We start from the raw sequence: 15306 nt of genomic DNA on the forward strand, positions 1-15306 counted from the left end.
TTCTGATATCTACACCTGTTAAACTCTGTGGTGGTTAATATCACCGTTCTTGATTTAGTTTTAACTATGTGTCCTTCGTTTTCTGATTTCTAATTATTTCGTGTTTTTTCTCCTCCTTTTCTTTTCTCGGTTTACGTTATGTCTACTTATTTAACTGATATTTTTGTAAACATTAATTATTTTTATTAGACCATAACATCTATTTTTTAAGAGTTGGCATGTCAGTATAATTTGTTCAAGAAACAAACTGAAAGAAAACATTGAAATTAAATCTTTTTTATGAAACTACGCCTTCATAACTAGTTAGACGTGTTCAATATTTCAAGTGTTATAATAATTATCGATACACATTTGTCAATGTACTAATTATACATCAGTTCTACAAAGCATCTCTTTTAATATACAAAAATTATGCTTTAGTATGCGAGTTTCTAAATTTGTTAGTATTTGTCATCGGGATGCTAGAAACACACTTGTGTCCGTGTATTGGATTCCATTGTTTGTCACTAATCTCTTATCTTTGGGGTGGATGTTTATAGATGCTGGGACTGTTACGGAAGAGTGTATGGTGGAAAACACATGGGCAGTGTTTGCTAGAGAAAGTAGTGGGTTGTTCTCGTTGCGCACCTCTTCTAGCCTCTTCATTCTCTCCTTCGTTCTCATCCAAACGCACTGTGCTATGGTGTGCTGTACCCTTGCACATCTATCTGTCCCTAGCAGTTTCATCTCACGCGGACGGGTCGATGTTTATTAGAGCTAGGGTGAGCCTATGTGGGTCTTCGTAGCGCATTTTGGGAGTTCCGCGTAGCCTTGCACCCTGGTCCAGTTCTCAATATAACATTTCCTTAGGTAGTCTTGAATTCATCCACCTGTGGACCTGTTCCATCAAACGTAAATAGTGTTGGATCATGGTAGTCTCAACACTGGTCACTGAGACTCGTGTTGAGACTTCAATATTTCTGGTGTGATGATCCTAGAGGATTATAAAAATCTACCTCAGTTTCGTTTGTTGGAAGCGTTCAAGAGGTTTTATATCGCTTCTATAGAGAGGTCATGTCTGACTTTAACCCTTATCCCCGAGTGGCTTCCGGACCTTGCTAAATGGTGACCACCTTCTAATTTTTTTTTAAAGATATAAGTACAGGAGCTAGGAGATGACTATTGACCGGAACACAATTAATTTGGTGGACATCTTTAGTTCTTGGTTGTATAAAACACGGCAGTTTAGTCGACCAAAATCGAACTAGTCTGCCCTGATCTTGTTCTCCACGTTCTTTTTGCATGTGGAAGCAGATGTTAGGCTGATCCCTACGTAGAGAAACTTGTTCACTTCTTGTAATGAATAATTTTTACTGTGTTTTTTTTAAGTTTTGGAGCACCAGTCCTACTGGATATTGAACGACATATTTAATCCTGTCCGTGTTTAGCTGCATCCCAAAATGTTCGTAAGCAGAGTTGTATGTGTCAGCTAATGACTACATGCCCTCTGCCGTTTGATCTGTGGTGGCATTGACAAAATTTTCTAATTCATTAGGTATACTTGTACAAATAATTGCTTTTTTACTAGAAAATATTTCAAATCTTGAGATCCTTTTACAACAAACTCATGTATAATTTCCTGGCATGCATATGTTTTCTTTGAAATAAATGACAACGAAAATTCAGTTGTAGACGTATATATAAACATCTGCGTGCTTAATCGCATTTCGCGATTAAGTCGTGTTGTTGAATATAATATTAATATATCAGTTTTTGTAACTGCAGGCTGTCCAAACAGAAACTGAAACATTTTGAACTGAAATAGATTTTTTTTATTTTTGATGATATCTTTCTGTAATCTTAACACAACCCGACTAAGGCATTTGAAACGTGTCTATTTGAAGAATAAAATTCAAACTATATTCATGTAAAGTAGTGTATTTTAAAATTGCCCATTTTAGTTTTGCATGTCAACGCTTTTTCAAATCATTCATAGCAGATTGCAGAATCTCTGGATTGTGATTCAACTCCCTTATTTTGTTCTTGATCTCTTTCTTCATTTTGTGCAGGGTTTGGATTTTGTCAACATAGGCACTTTCTTTAAAATATATTCTCCAAAACATGTCAGGACTAGTCAAGTATAGTTGCTATTTGATATGTCCATAGCGAATGATAATATGCGGAGCTGAAAATAAGCAACATATAAGATACACTATTTTTCAACAATAAATATTGTTTAAATATTGACTTCTACTTCAAATTTTGCAATGCCTAAGTCAGATTCTTTTAAAAATACAGAATAGCAACATCAAAATTAAGGACTATATAAGTTCAAATCCATTCAGTTACTTTTTGGACATTCTGTATATACATTTTAATATACCTACTGTCAATTTTATATATTGAGTCATTGGCAATAGATTACCATCATTTATTAAAACCCACATAGACTTACTTACCGTGGCTTGAATCATGAAAAGTATCAACGTTCAATGCTTGAACCATTAAAACTATCATCAATTATGTATTGCATACACAATTATGATTAATCTGACGTACATCAAGATGTGTAATTGCACTTTTATACTGATTGAAAGAACGTATGCATTGTAAACTTCCTGACCTGAAATAGAATACTTACATGGAATCTCCTGCCAGGATCGCTGAAAGAATTATTGACCACTCTACCACTTCACAAAGTATCTTCTGACGCAATACTCCATCTGTATAAGGGCCACACACGTCGAAAGAGATAGCATTGTTGCTAGATCTGGGGAGATGTTGCTCTGAAAATCAGGACATGCCTGGAAATTATGCAACATCCACTACGTAATTAATTAGGCAACGTTTATTGTCATCTCATTGGTGCCCCTTTCTCACAGACTAGGTGTCGCGTGTCTTTCCTTACTTTTTTATTGTCATTGAACGAAACGCAGCTGAGTTTTAATTAATGGGACCCTATGTGAAATATTCACAATACAATTCGTCTAGATAGGCCACCTCACATTAGACCTTCCTTGTGCTTAAAATTTAACAATACTTCAATGAGCAAATTTTCTCAACTGTACACATCATACTCGTTTGACAAATATTACTGAACTAGTACTGTTAAATAATCATATTCTGCCAAACTAGTATAACGTTTACCAATCCTCGTGGTGTTATTCCACCGTTCACCTGATACTAATGAATTCTTAACATTGTATGTCCTTTAGCTCTTAGAATATGGCAACTCTGTAAGGAAACAAGTTAACAGTATTTCAGTTATTCCATATAAATAGTTTCTTATGAGAACACTCATCCATTCAAGGAAGAAATCAATGTGTGACATACATTTCTATATCATATTTTATTACCGGTGAAATAAACGCGAATCTGTCTCCATATGTATGGACACAATCCAATTAAATAATATATGTATATATATATATATATATATATATATATATATATATATATGTGTATATATATATATATATATATATACACGCTTTATATACATATAAATAGTTCGTCAGGCGTATGTTTGTAATGAAATGAGAGCACTCAATTCTTGCTTTTAAGAGAGCAGTAAAAATAGTAATAAGGTTTAAGTATGTTTTAGAATGGTTCGTGTATGTGATTTTATTCATTTTAATGCATATGTTAAGTTTTCCTTCCTCAAGATATATAAATAAATATGGTTAATGAACTAGAAAATTATATATATATATATATAATTTTCTAGTTCATTAACAATATTTAATTAAATTATATAATGATCATTATGTGAAAATAAGCCCCTCGTTTTCGTTTAATTTTATAATATTTCTTCATGTCGTAGATGTGGTAATATTGCATTTTTTATAAAAAATATATGATACATTTTCCTCGTAATATACCTGAAGGTATGACGAAACGAAACATATCTTTAGGTTGGGAGACTATTATCGATATTCACAACAGAACAAAGTTTTAGGCTGGCATATTCCTCCTATATGTTAATACTTCCTACTGAAGTGTTGTGAATGTATAACTTTTTAAAATGTTTTAAGACAATTACGGTCTTCTATCTTCACTTACTGGAAATCTTAATATGAAAATTGATTACATAAAAAATGGGATCTCCATAACGAAATCTAGGATGGAAATTTAGCAGGCATGTCTGCACATTTTAGTTATCAACACATACTCTTTACGTAAGACGCAAAAGACAGGACAAACGTAAAAAGCCATAAGAGATCGTCTACAATACAGTGATTCTTTTTTTTAATCAAATTCCTCGTTTTGGGAAAATTAAATTTTCATATTAAATATAATTGTACGGGGAATGTTCATCGTCGTGCAGAAGCAATTAAGTAATAAATCTCCGGAGAGTTAATTACATTCCTCTGCGTATGCATTCGACTTGGCAACAGGACCAGAACATTTTCTGCCATGCAAAATTTTACAAGTAATTTCGAAATTTGTATGTAAAGTACATCGCATTAATATTAGGTTGGGGCAAAAAGTATGCCGTTTTTTGTTTACATTAAGTTGAGCGTTAAAAAACGACATTATTTTTGCACCGAACTAATATTTATGTTTGCATGTATATGCATATGTGTGTGTGTGTGTGTATGTGTGTGTGTGAGCACGCGGGCGTGTATATGTGTGTGTTTGTAGTTCTGATTCACTTACAGGAGAAATGAAAAATATGCTTATATACTCGTGCCAGATTATACATATATATATATATATATACATGCACATATATATATATATGAATATATATATGAATATATATATGTATATGAATATATATATATATATATATATATGAATATATATATGAATATATATATATGAATATATATATATATGAATATATATATATATGAATATATATATATATGAATATATATGAATATATATATATATTCATATATATATTAATGAGCATTTTACATTGTTTTGCTCATACATTAAACACTCGGTTTCACAGGACAACTGGAAATTCTATTCGCACAAAATTGGCCGGTTTATCAGCTGATGCAACAGTAGCAAAGCTAAATCATACACAGTGTTTATTGAAAGAATATATATGCTGTACACTATGGATTGAGGACACTTGATGTTTCTTTTATAGCACTGAATCACATCATATATATATATATATATATATATATATATATATACGTCTGTATGTGTGAGTGTGGGTGTTAATATCACGTGTATTTATAGAATATTATTCTTACACACTGCATTCAAATTGAAAATAAGAGAAAACGCAAATATAAAAAAAAAACTAATACAGTCAGAACAAACAATTGTGGGAGCAACATTTTATTTTATATTTTCATCAAATCGAAGTTTTATGAATATCAATTATCAATAAAAGCATAATTATCATCGAAAGTTTTCATCCAATCATATCCCGTGTTTATTTATTTTTCATTACTTTCAATCCTTGCGTTTTCTCCTATTTATACATTTTCTAATATAACATATGAGTGTCCATGCAAGTTTTGCGTTTATATGTTTGCATGTGTGTCAATTCTTTTTAAAACTAAAACGAAAACATTTTAAGGAAACAGTTTCTTTGTTCTAGGTAAGCAGCAGCAAGGAAAATATAGACGCTGTGTGTGTGTACAGTTTTTGTTTTGTCGTGAGAAAGTGTTCAGAATTACGAGACTAAAGTCGTCTTTTAATTGTTTTTCTGGTATATTTTATTCGTGTAAATTTGTGTTCTGTTTTATACAGATATTCATTGTCGCATCGATATATATATATATATATATATATATATATATATATATATATATATATATATATATATATATTAAATAAATCATATCTCAATTTTGTACGGATTATTGTATATTCGACATTTCTTTCTTATATAAAAACCATGATGTCCATACAACTTGCACGCAAAATCAACCGGTCTTTCTCATATCATATTTATTTAAATGATGTCATAAATGAGGAAAACCAATGCAAGATTTCTTTTATTATTTTTTACATTTCTCTTATTCTGCTTCCTCTTCAGTCCGTGTCCGTGGAAATGAATCAAGTGGATTAATTTCAATATTAATCGTAGAAGTTTATTCATCATTTTGCAAATTTGGAATGGTCAGAATCAAACTCTTTGCATTTCATGTTGGTAAATACATTGCAATTAATGTAAATGTTCAATAAAGACATCAGTATAGGCGCAAAGGCTTTTGTTCAAATTAACAGTTTCATTAACACTATACAAAACACAGAATATATATACATATATATACATATATATATGCACATATATATGTATGTATACGAGATTGTCTTATGTTTATAATACTCTATGCACTGGTGTAAATTATAGTATATATATATATGGTGTAAACTATAGTGTATATATATATATATAAGTATATATACATATGCATATATATGTGTGTGTGCGTGTGTGTGTGTGCCTGCGTGTGTGTGTGTTGGGTGTATTCATAATTCTTCTAAAAATATGAACTGGAAATAAAAATAAATCTTGTATATATTTATAGTATGTGTTATTAATGTTGTTATTGCGTAAGAAATGTGCTGAATGTTCCTAAGAGGGAACTCGTCAAGCATGGTGATTAACTTTTTTCTTGCATTGTTTAAAGGAAGCAATAGTCACTCGCAATGAGATGGTCAATTTCGCTCTTACTTCTTCCTCGCCGGCTTTATATATATATCGTTATGTGATGTGACGATATATATAACAAATTCTTATTGGAAGGACTATTAACAATCTTCGCAATATATAATGTACGTTTGTCTTACATACAATCATTGTATATATTTCTATTATATATATATATATATATATATATAAAGATCGATTTATACCCAATATACATACATGTATATTTACTCTTAAAGACAGTTATTTTACTCTTAATTTTAGTTAGTTCGGTAAAGACTCAAAAATATATGCATCAAATTCTTCTTTATACATACTCATTTATTTAACAAGAATAAAATCTCTATGTTTACCAGAAGTTCTTATCTAGTCTTCATTGATTATATTCCATCCTTTACGAGAACACGTACATTGATCTATATATATATATATATATATATATATATATATATATATATATATATATATATATATATATATGATCATGATTTATATATTTAGTTTTTTTTTCACGCATCATGTTGATTAGTGTTTTCAAATATTTGTAGAGTGTGTCGGTGCGTTCTCCAATTCTAGCGCTGTGCTTTCGGTGTTGTTATTTGCCGTAGCAAGTTCGTAGGTAGATTGTCTGAACTTTCGTTGGAAGAGGCTAACGAAAATCTCGCGTAGTGTTGCTCGAAACGTGGGTGATAGTGCAGCACAGAACATGAATATGTGAGCATAATTGAGCGACGCCAGCAACTGGGATGTGTAGAGGGTGACGTAAGCGACGACGAAGTTGATCATATGGTTCATGCTTTCCAATATCATGTAGCAGATGTGTTCCGGTGTTGCGATCAAGAAAAATGTGACACACGCGCCAGTGCTCACCGATGTCATTTCCATCTCCTCTGTTGCCATCGGACCGACATAATGGCTTCGACCACCTTTGACAATTATCGCGATGAGAACGGAGATGTTCAGCCCGAATAAAAGGATTAACGGGAGGTAAAAGTTGGCTGTCATTGCCGCCCAGAACCATACGAATTCGTAGAGTTTAGGGTTGTTTGGGTTTATCTGGTTGCACTGTCCTGACTCGAGCAGAGCGCTCCACATTGCGTGAATGTTTGTTACCACCAAACCCGTGAAGACCATAGCCATTGCAATTTTAGCCATAAAAACGTTGCATCTTTCTGAAGCCTTACATTGATACCACAAAATTATGTACCGGTCTATCATCATGCAGACGGGTAACCAAGTAGAAGCACCGTTCGCCATGTTCCACATAAATTGCCAAAGACGGCATATTGTGTCTGATTGGTTCGGCAGGTGGATGTAATGGAAATGAAGGGCAACCCAGTCGGTGGCGGGTTTCATCAACAACAGAGCAATATCGGTCGCGCATTTTACTCGTAGATAATAGCCGATTGAACACGCTTTCAAGGGTGGTCGGCGTAGAGTGACTAAACACAGCAAGTTTCCAATGATACTCGTAACAACAACAATAGGTGGCATATAGTGCATGAGGGGGTCGAAAAACTTTTCGTAGATACGTCGCAGATCTTCATGATGCGGATTCCTCACTGGAGGCGTGATGTTCAGATAGTTTAAGAGGACTGTGATATTTTCTGGCAAATCCATAGAGACTAGATAGAAGGTTGATTCTGTAAACAAAATTTGAGAGAATCGAAATACTCGATCCTCTGATATAGGTAAATTGCTTATGGATCTTTATATGTTATGTTGCAACATAATTATTGTGATCCAAAAACTTATACACATTTATTAATATGAAAAGATAGCCCTTTTTACTATATTCAAATCACGTGATGTAATTTGTTATTTATTAAAATATATATTGAAAGTAATTATATATAACCATATTATGTTGAATTACAAGGATTTATAGATTCCTCATCTCAATTATACCAACAACAGCACTATATAAAAAAACAATTTATTTTGAAATTATGTGTAATGGTTCTAACGTTACAGTTAAATACACCAACATTGAGTATAATTATAAGTCAATATGAAATTTAATATATTAGATTTAACCTTAACTATATATATATTTAGTACGCATTGTATTCTTAATTCAATCAACTATTTATTATTAGGCAATTTGGAACTTAATAAATTTTATGAGTACAAATAAAATTATCATATCATATAAATCTTACACATAAAATTATTATGCTATATCTTCAAATTAGAACTAAATAGAAATTAAGCTCACACAAAACTCCTAAAGTTTAGCTAATAGTTTTTTGTTAACGTTACTCAACAATATTATAAAACTAGATATAAGTGTGTTTTTTAAAGATCCTGTCGATATGCACTAAGAAATATCGTTAAACGTTATTGAACTTATGAGTAAGAAACAACGTATTATATTACATTCTATATTTAAAGTAATATATATATGCAATAATAAAAGAACTACAACGACTTAAGTGTATCCGTGGCAATTCATTGTAGGTAGAGATTGTTATATAAAAAAGCAAGTTTTCCTTCGTTCTATATATGATTTGTTTTATTATGATTTACATGATATTTAAGTCGTCATACATCATATCATAATTTATAATTTATATCTACCTGGTGTTCATTAAAAGCTATTGCGTTTTATTTTAATCTGAATAATTTAAAGTATTTCCTGTAAAGAAGAAAGAATATTTTTTTACAAGAAAAGCAAACTTGGCGAAGTATTTTATTTTCGAAAAATTTACAATGTTTAATTAAACTCCGAATATGATGCTAACCATATACGTTGTTTTGAATATTATCTTGTTTTTTTTTCATCATAATTTTAAAATATATAACATATAGATTACAGCATAAGAATGCAATAGTAAATGTTGGTAATTACTTGGTCGCTTATAGACGACTGATAGTAGAACGTTGTTTAATAATTACATAAAAATTAAGATCAACGGATTTACTTGTGAAATATAACAGAATGAGATAATGTCATGTAACCTGAATGAAGTTGAATGAATACATATGATTATAGTGTTTTTATATAACTGCATGCATTTTTATCACCATTTACGTGTAATCTGATTAAAAGTTTGTTTGAAACATGTTTTAAAGTCTAACACTTTTAAAACATAGTTCATATTTTGATTAGCAATTTATATGATAATTACTGAATTCCTTAAATTGGTTTGGATTTAATTCCATCACTTTTATTTTTTATTGTATTATTTCTTTCATGCCTAATATAATTTGCTTAAATGAAAATATTAAATATCATTTCTATTGTTTTTTTATCGTATTTTAGTAAAGTTCTCTTTTATTATCGAGAATATATTTTCTGAATCCCTAAATCCATTTTTATATTTTTATTTCATTAGTAAATACCATTTTGCTTATCCACAGGAACCGGCCAATGAATGGCGTATGTATTATTTCTGTCAGGATATTTCGCTGTAATAAATTCTAGCCAAATAGGGTTTAACTAAATGTAATTAAAAGAAATTGATTACAAACATGCGCCAGTCTTACGGTCATTATTCTTAAAATTCGAACATATTTACGTCTGGGATTTTAGTATTATAGAAACGATGGTGTTTTTTGCCTGTTATATATTCAAACACCAATTCTAAAGGTCTTTATATAAACATACGTTTATGTATTTGTGAGGAAAGTATGTTTAGTGATTGATCAGAAGAGGGGAACCTGCGTTTCCAGAATAATATATGGCTTTAAAATATTTACTTATTGTGTCATACAACGTGCGGAAAACAATTGTCATTCTTCGATGGGAATTTGAAAAGTCGTGTTTGTAAAACGGGTGTATTATATGATACAGATCTTTAGTTTCGTTACGTAAGTTGACCTATTTTTATGTTGCCGATTGTATCGTATTTTACCAAAATTAATCAATTATACGCAGGTGTGCAGGCAGCCATCACTTTTTCTTTTGTAATTTATTATTATTATTATTATTATTATTATTATTATTATTATTATTATTATTAGTGGTGGTAGTAGTAGTATTATTAGTAGTAGTTGTTGTTGTTGTAGTAGTATTAGAGGCAGAAGTAACAGCAGTAGTAATATTAGAGTAGTAGTATTAATGATTCTTATTATTGAGTTTGTACACACGCTATCATCAAAGAACTCTTTTTGAGAACAACTTGTGGTGTTTCCTGCAGTCTGAGTGACAACAAGTCTCCTGTGGTTTTTTGTACTCCCCACTTTATTATTATGAACACTATTGTGTTATTATTGTTATTATTATTATTATTATTATTATTATTATTATTATTATTGCTGTTGTTGTTATTATTATTATTTATATTATAACCATGAAATCTTTTAATTTGAAAAGTTCTGCGACCCCTTCTGAAATAATGCTCCAGATGAAACTTTACGGACAAGTAACTCTTATTAGATTGCCATTATTTCACAGACAGACAACACTTGTAACGTCATAACATTTAATCCTTTCCGAATCTTATTGTTATGAGTAGTAATCCTCTGCTTCTCTCGTTATCAAGATTATCGCAGTCAGTATACGACATATGACGTCATAGGACTATAGAAATTGTCCACTAATCATTCTGAACAAGTTGAGTGAATTAGGAGTCTGGCATTTCTTGCTGCAACGGCGTAGCTTCCACGCTGAGACGTAAATCCATTTAAATTTTAATCTGCGAATAAAAAACAAAACAAATTTAGACATTGATGTCAATATATATATATATATATATATATATATATATATATATATATACATGTATGTATATATATATGCATACATATATATCTGAATATAGATTGTTAGATTATTCTAACTAAATATTTCTGTCTCTTTCTCTTCCTTCCTCTCTCTTTACACATACACACATACATATATAAGTGTGTGTATCTATTTATGGAGAGAAAAAGAAAAAGGAAAAGAAAAGTATGAGAAAGAAATAGATTCAAATATCCAACAACAAATATTCAGATATACGTATGCATAGATATGTATACATGTATACACACACATACACAGACACATATATATATATATATATATATATATATATATATGTATGTATATATATATATATAATTTAATAATGTTAAACATATATCAATTTAAAACAATCGGTGCTGGCAAGATATTTATGAGGTTAATTACACACAGCTTTTCATAGTTTCTTTAGTATATTTAGGTTGAATTGGGTTTATGTACTCTCTGCAATATATTAAGATTCGTTTTAATTCCTCGCTACGTTAAGTCACGTTGATGTGTGGCATAGCGAAACATGTGGCCGAAAATAATTAATATATATATATGTTTGTGTGTATGTGTATGTGTGTGTGTGTGTATGCTCTGTGTGCGTGCCTATTTGTCTGGTGATATGAAATATTTATCTATATAGTAAAGATCGATGTACTGAGAAATTAATTTCAAAACAGTACAGTGGCCTGACAATATGAAAAATGTACTTCAAGGTGGTTACTAGTTGCAAAAATTTTACAGATTGTAAGTTCGTAGTTGAGGAGTGACAATCCACTACTGATGGTATTATTTTTTTTTAGTTTAGCCTTGATAATTTTTATTTTTTTTGTGATTTTTGCAAAAACTTGCGCGACACTATTTTTAGGAAATGACAAAAAATCGTATTTTATTAAGAGTTATGTTCATGTGTATGTTGTTTTATGCAAATTCTCTGCTGATACACTTAACTGTCATCATTAGAATCACTTATCTGTTCTATTTTTCTTGCAAAACAATTTAGTTTAATGAGGTAAAATGCATTAAAAAGAAGTCGTTTGTTGGCACGAAAGAAGCGGGAAGATGGCGTCAGCATTAAAAGGATCACCCTGGATTTGATGCTGTGGAAATCAACGGTCGAATACATGCTGAAGACGAATTCCAAGCGAAAAAGGAGAGAGGACGGAAAAGATCAATTGGCAAGAGAACTGAAAGGAGAATGAAGAGGACTGTGATACGGCTTTTGACATGTGGAGGAAGATTTACAGCATGAAAAGTGAAGGAGAAATTTGAATTGGATGTAAACGTCCGAACAGTACAAAGAACGCTGCATAGTATTTGTTTGAAATATGCAAAACATATACACTAACAAAGTAACACAAAGGAGCAAGACTGGAGAGTGCTAAAAGATGATTAACAAAGCATGTTAACTTTATGAAGGCTATATTTACTGATGAGAAGCGTTTCAAGTTTGGTGGGTCAGATGGATGGTGTACTTGGTTGAGAAGGGGTGAGCTTGTTTTACCGAACACGCGACAGATAGGAGACAGAAGAGTTATGGTTTTATGTATTATCTTTGCTAATCGAAATATATGGTTGGAGTGACTGAAAGGGCGTCAGAACAGTGAAACCTACAAACAGTTGCTGAACGATAATGCCCTGCCAAGGATAAGAAGAGAGATGGGGAATAATTCCCTTCTACTGCAAGACAATTGCAGCATCCATGTGTCAAAACTCATGACAGATTGGATGCCTAAAGTGAATATGACAACTTTTGAACGGCCTGCAAAAAACCCAGATTTAAATGTAATGTAAAATGTTTGGGAAATGCTTGCACAATATATCTATGATGGACCTGAAATGACAAAAGAGGGTCAGCTATGGGAACGAATACTAGCTGCCAAAAAACAACTAATAGAAACACGTAGAGATGTTATTGTGCATATGCTTTATCATATGAAGAGAGATTGATAAACTTTATTGAGAAGAAAGATGATATTACAGACTATTAAGAGTTTTTCAACGATGTCCGAAAAATAATGTCGCGTGCATTTTGTAAAAAATGATGAAAATTAAATATTCCTTACCTAGTCGATTTTCTTCCATTTTTATTATATTTTTATGCTATTCTAGTGAAGGAATTTAGCCACTCTATGGTACTCGAAAAGTCGAATACTTAAGTGTCCGAAAAAATTGTCGGGCCCTTGTATAGACATAAGCAATAAGAGTGGTTGTCTTTTTAACTGACAATAAATTAAAGTATGGCATGGCATTTACTTTTATTTTATATATATATATATATATATATATATATATATATGTGGGGGGGGATATATATGACAGCAATCTCCTAGTTGCTTAAATAATGTCCACGGCCCTCGAAGACGCTGTGATTGATCATAAGTGGAGGGTTACATGCACCTATGGCATTATGAAAAAGTAACATAAAACATTATTAGACTACGTTTAACAAGGGCAAAGAAATAAAGTATCGTTCACCGACCCAGCATTACATAAACCTTTTTGGGCTTAACTGAAATATCATCTGCGACTCACACACCGGATAAAATAGACGAAATTGCAAGAACCTAACATGGAAATAGATGGGATAGTTATATATATATATATATATATATATATATATATATATATATATATATATATATATATAACACGGAATGTTATAAATTATATATATATATTGTTATTAAAATATAATGATCAACTGACGTGTGTTTTGTCGTCTACAACTCATCAGCGTGACTGAATCTAGTGAGATTCGAAATCCTGACCCCACGGTTAGGAGCCTAACCCCTTACCACTTATCTATCTCGCACGAATGTTCGGATATATCGCGATTTACTTAGATATTGTTTGTTTTTGTTTTTTGCGATACGTTTTGAATGAATTCAATTATTTACGAAAGTGCATTTTTTAACCAAAATGGGAGTTTGGAATAATTTTCATTGTAACCTATTTGGTACCATCATATGAGGAGCGGCATATATATTGTTTATAAAATATCATTATTCACTGACAGGCGTTTCGTCGTCTACGACTCATCACGGGGACTCAATCTAGCGAGACTAGAAATTATGACCCCATGGTAAGGAGCCTAATAGCTAACCGCTCATCGATCTCGCACGGGTGTTTGGATATATCGCGATTTCTTTTTACATAGAGGTCACCACTTATCAAGGTCCGGAAACGACTCGGGGATAAGTGTTATTGTGTGTACAGTAATCAATGGGATAGTATCATAGTAATCATTAGTATTGGTGATTTGATAAAGTGTCTTACTTAAGGGGGTAGTTTATCAGGAATTCGTTTATGTTGTTATATTGAACTTGAAGAAACCCAAGGTGTAGTCCGGTGGGAAGCAAGCAAACATATTTATTTAGATGTTGTTTTTTTTTGATTTTGCGATACGTTATATATATATATATATATATATATATATATATATATATATATATATGTATGCATATATCTTTATTCGATTGGCAAAATTTTAGAATAATTATAAGGAAGTGGACCATAGCGGAAATTCAGTCGGCTAAAGTAACATGGAAAACGGGGTAATGAAAAGGAAAAACAAATGGGGGAAGTTACTTACGAAAAGCGCTTCGAGTGTATTTGAACGATCTTGTTTTTAATCGACTTATTCATTTTATTGAATTGTACATTTGTTAACTGTAACTTCCCCCATTTTTTTCCTTTTCCTCACCCCGTTTTCCATCTTATTTTAGTCGACTGAATTTCCGCTATGGGTAACTTCTTTACAATTATATATATATATATATATATATATATATATATATATATATATATATATATATATATATATATATATATATATATATATATACCGGTGGTAATCGTAGCACCATTTACTGATGATTCCCGAAAGGATGAAACACTGATGTCTGTAGTAATTTTATAATTATCATAATATATATATACGTATATATACATTTATACATATATGTATATATTATATATA

At 31.2% G+C, this 15306-nt stretch overlaps 1 protein-coding gene across 2 annotated transcripts in view; it reads right to left on the minus strand.

The window, feature by feature from the left end:
* Nucleotides 1–5267: 5267 nt before the first annotated feature.
* Nucleotides 5268–15306, minus strand: part of LOC145277615 (uncharacterized) — a 578013-nt gene continuing 567974 nt past the window's right edge. For both annotated transcript variants that reach the window (XM_080129145.1, XM_080129146.1), the window contains exon 4: nt 5268–11247. In XM_080129145.1, the coding sequence (XP_079985271.1) occupies nt 7142–8227 (1086 nt within the window). In that variant the 5' untranslated portion in view covers nt 8228–11247 and the 3' untranslated portion in view covers nt 5268–7141. The remainder of the gene's footprint in view (nt 11248–15306) is intronic.

This window comes from Euprymna scolopes, chromosome 6 (assembly GCF_053919585.1).
Source record: "Euprymna scolopes isolate OS-2025 chromosome 6, ASM5391958v1, whole genome shotgun sequence".
Lineage (NCBI taxonomy): Eukaryota > Metazoa > Mollusca > Cephalopoda > Sepiida > Sepiolidae > Euprymna > Euprymna scolopes.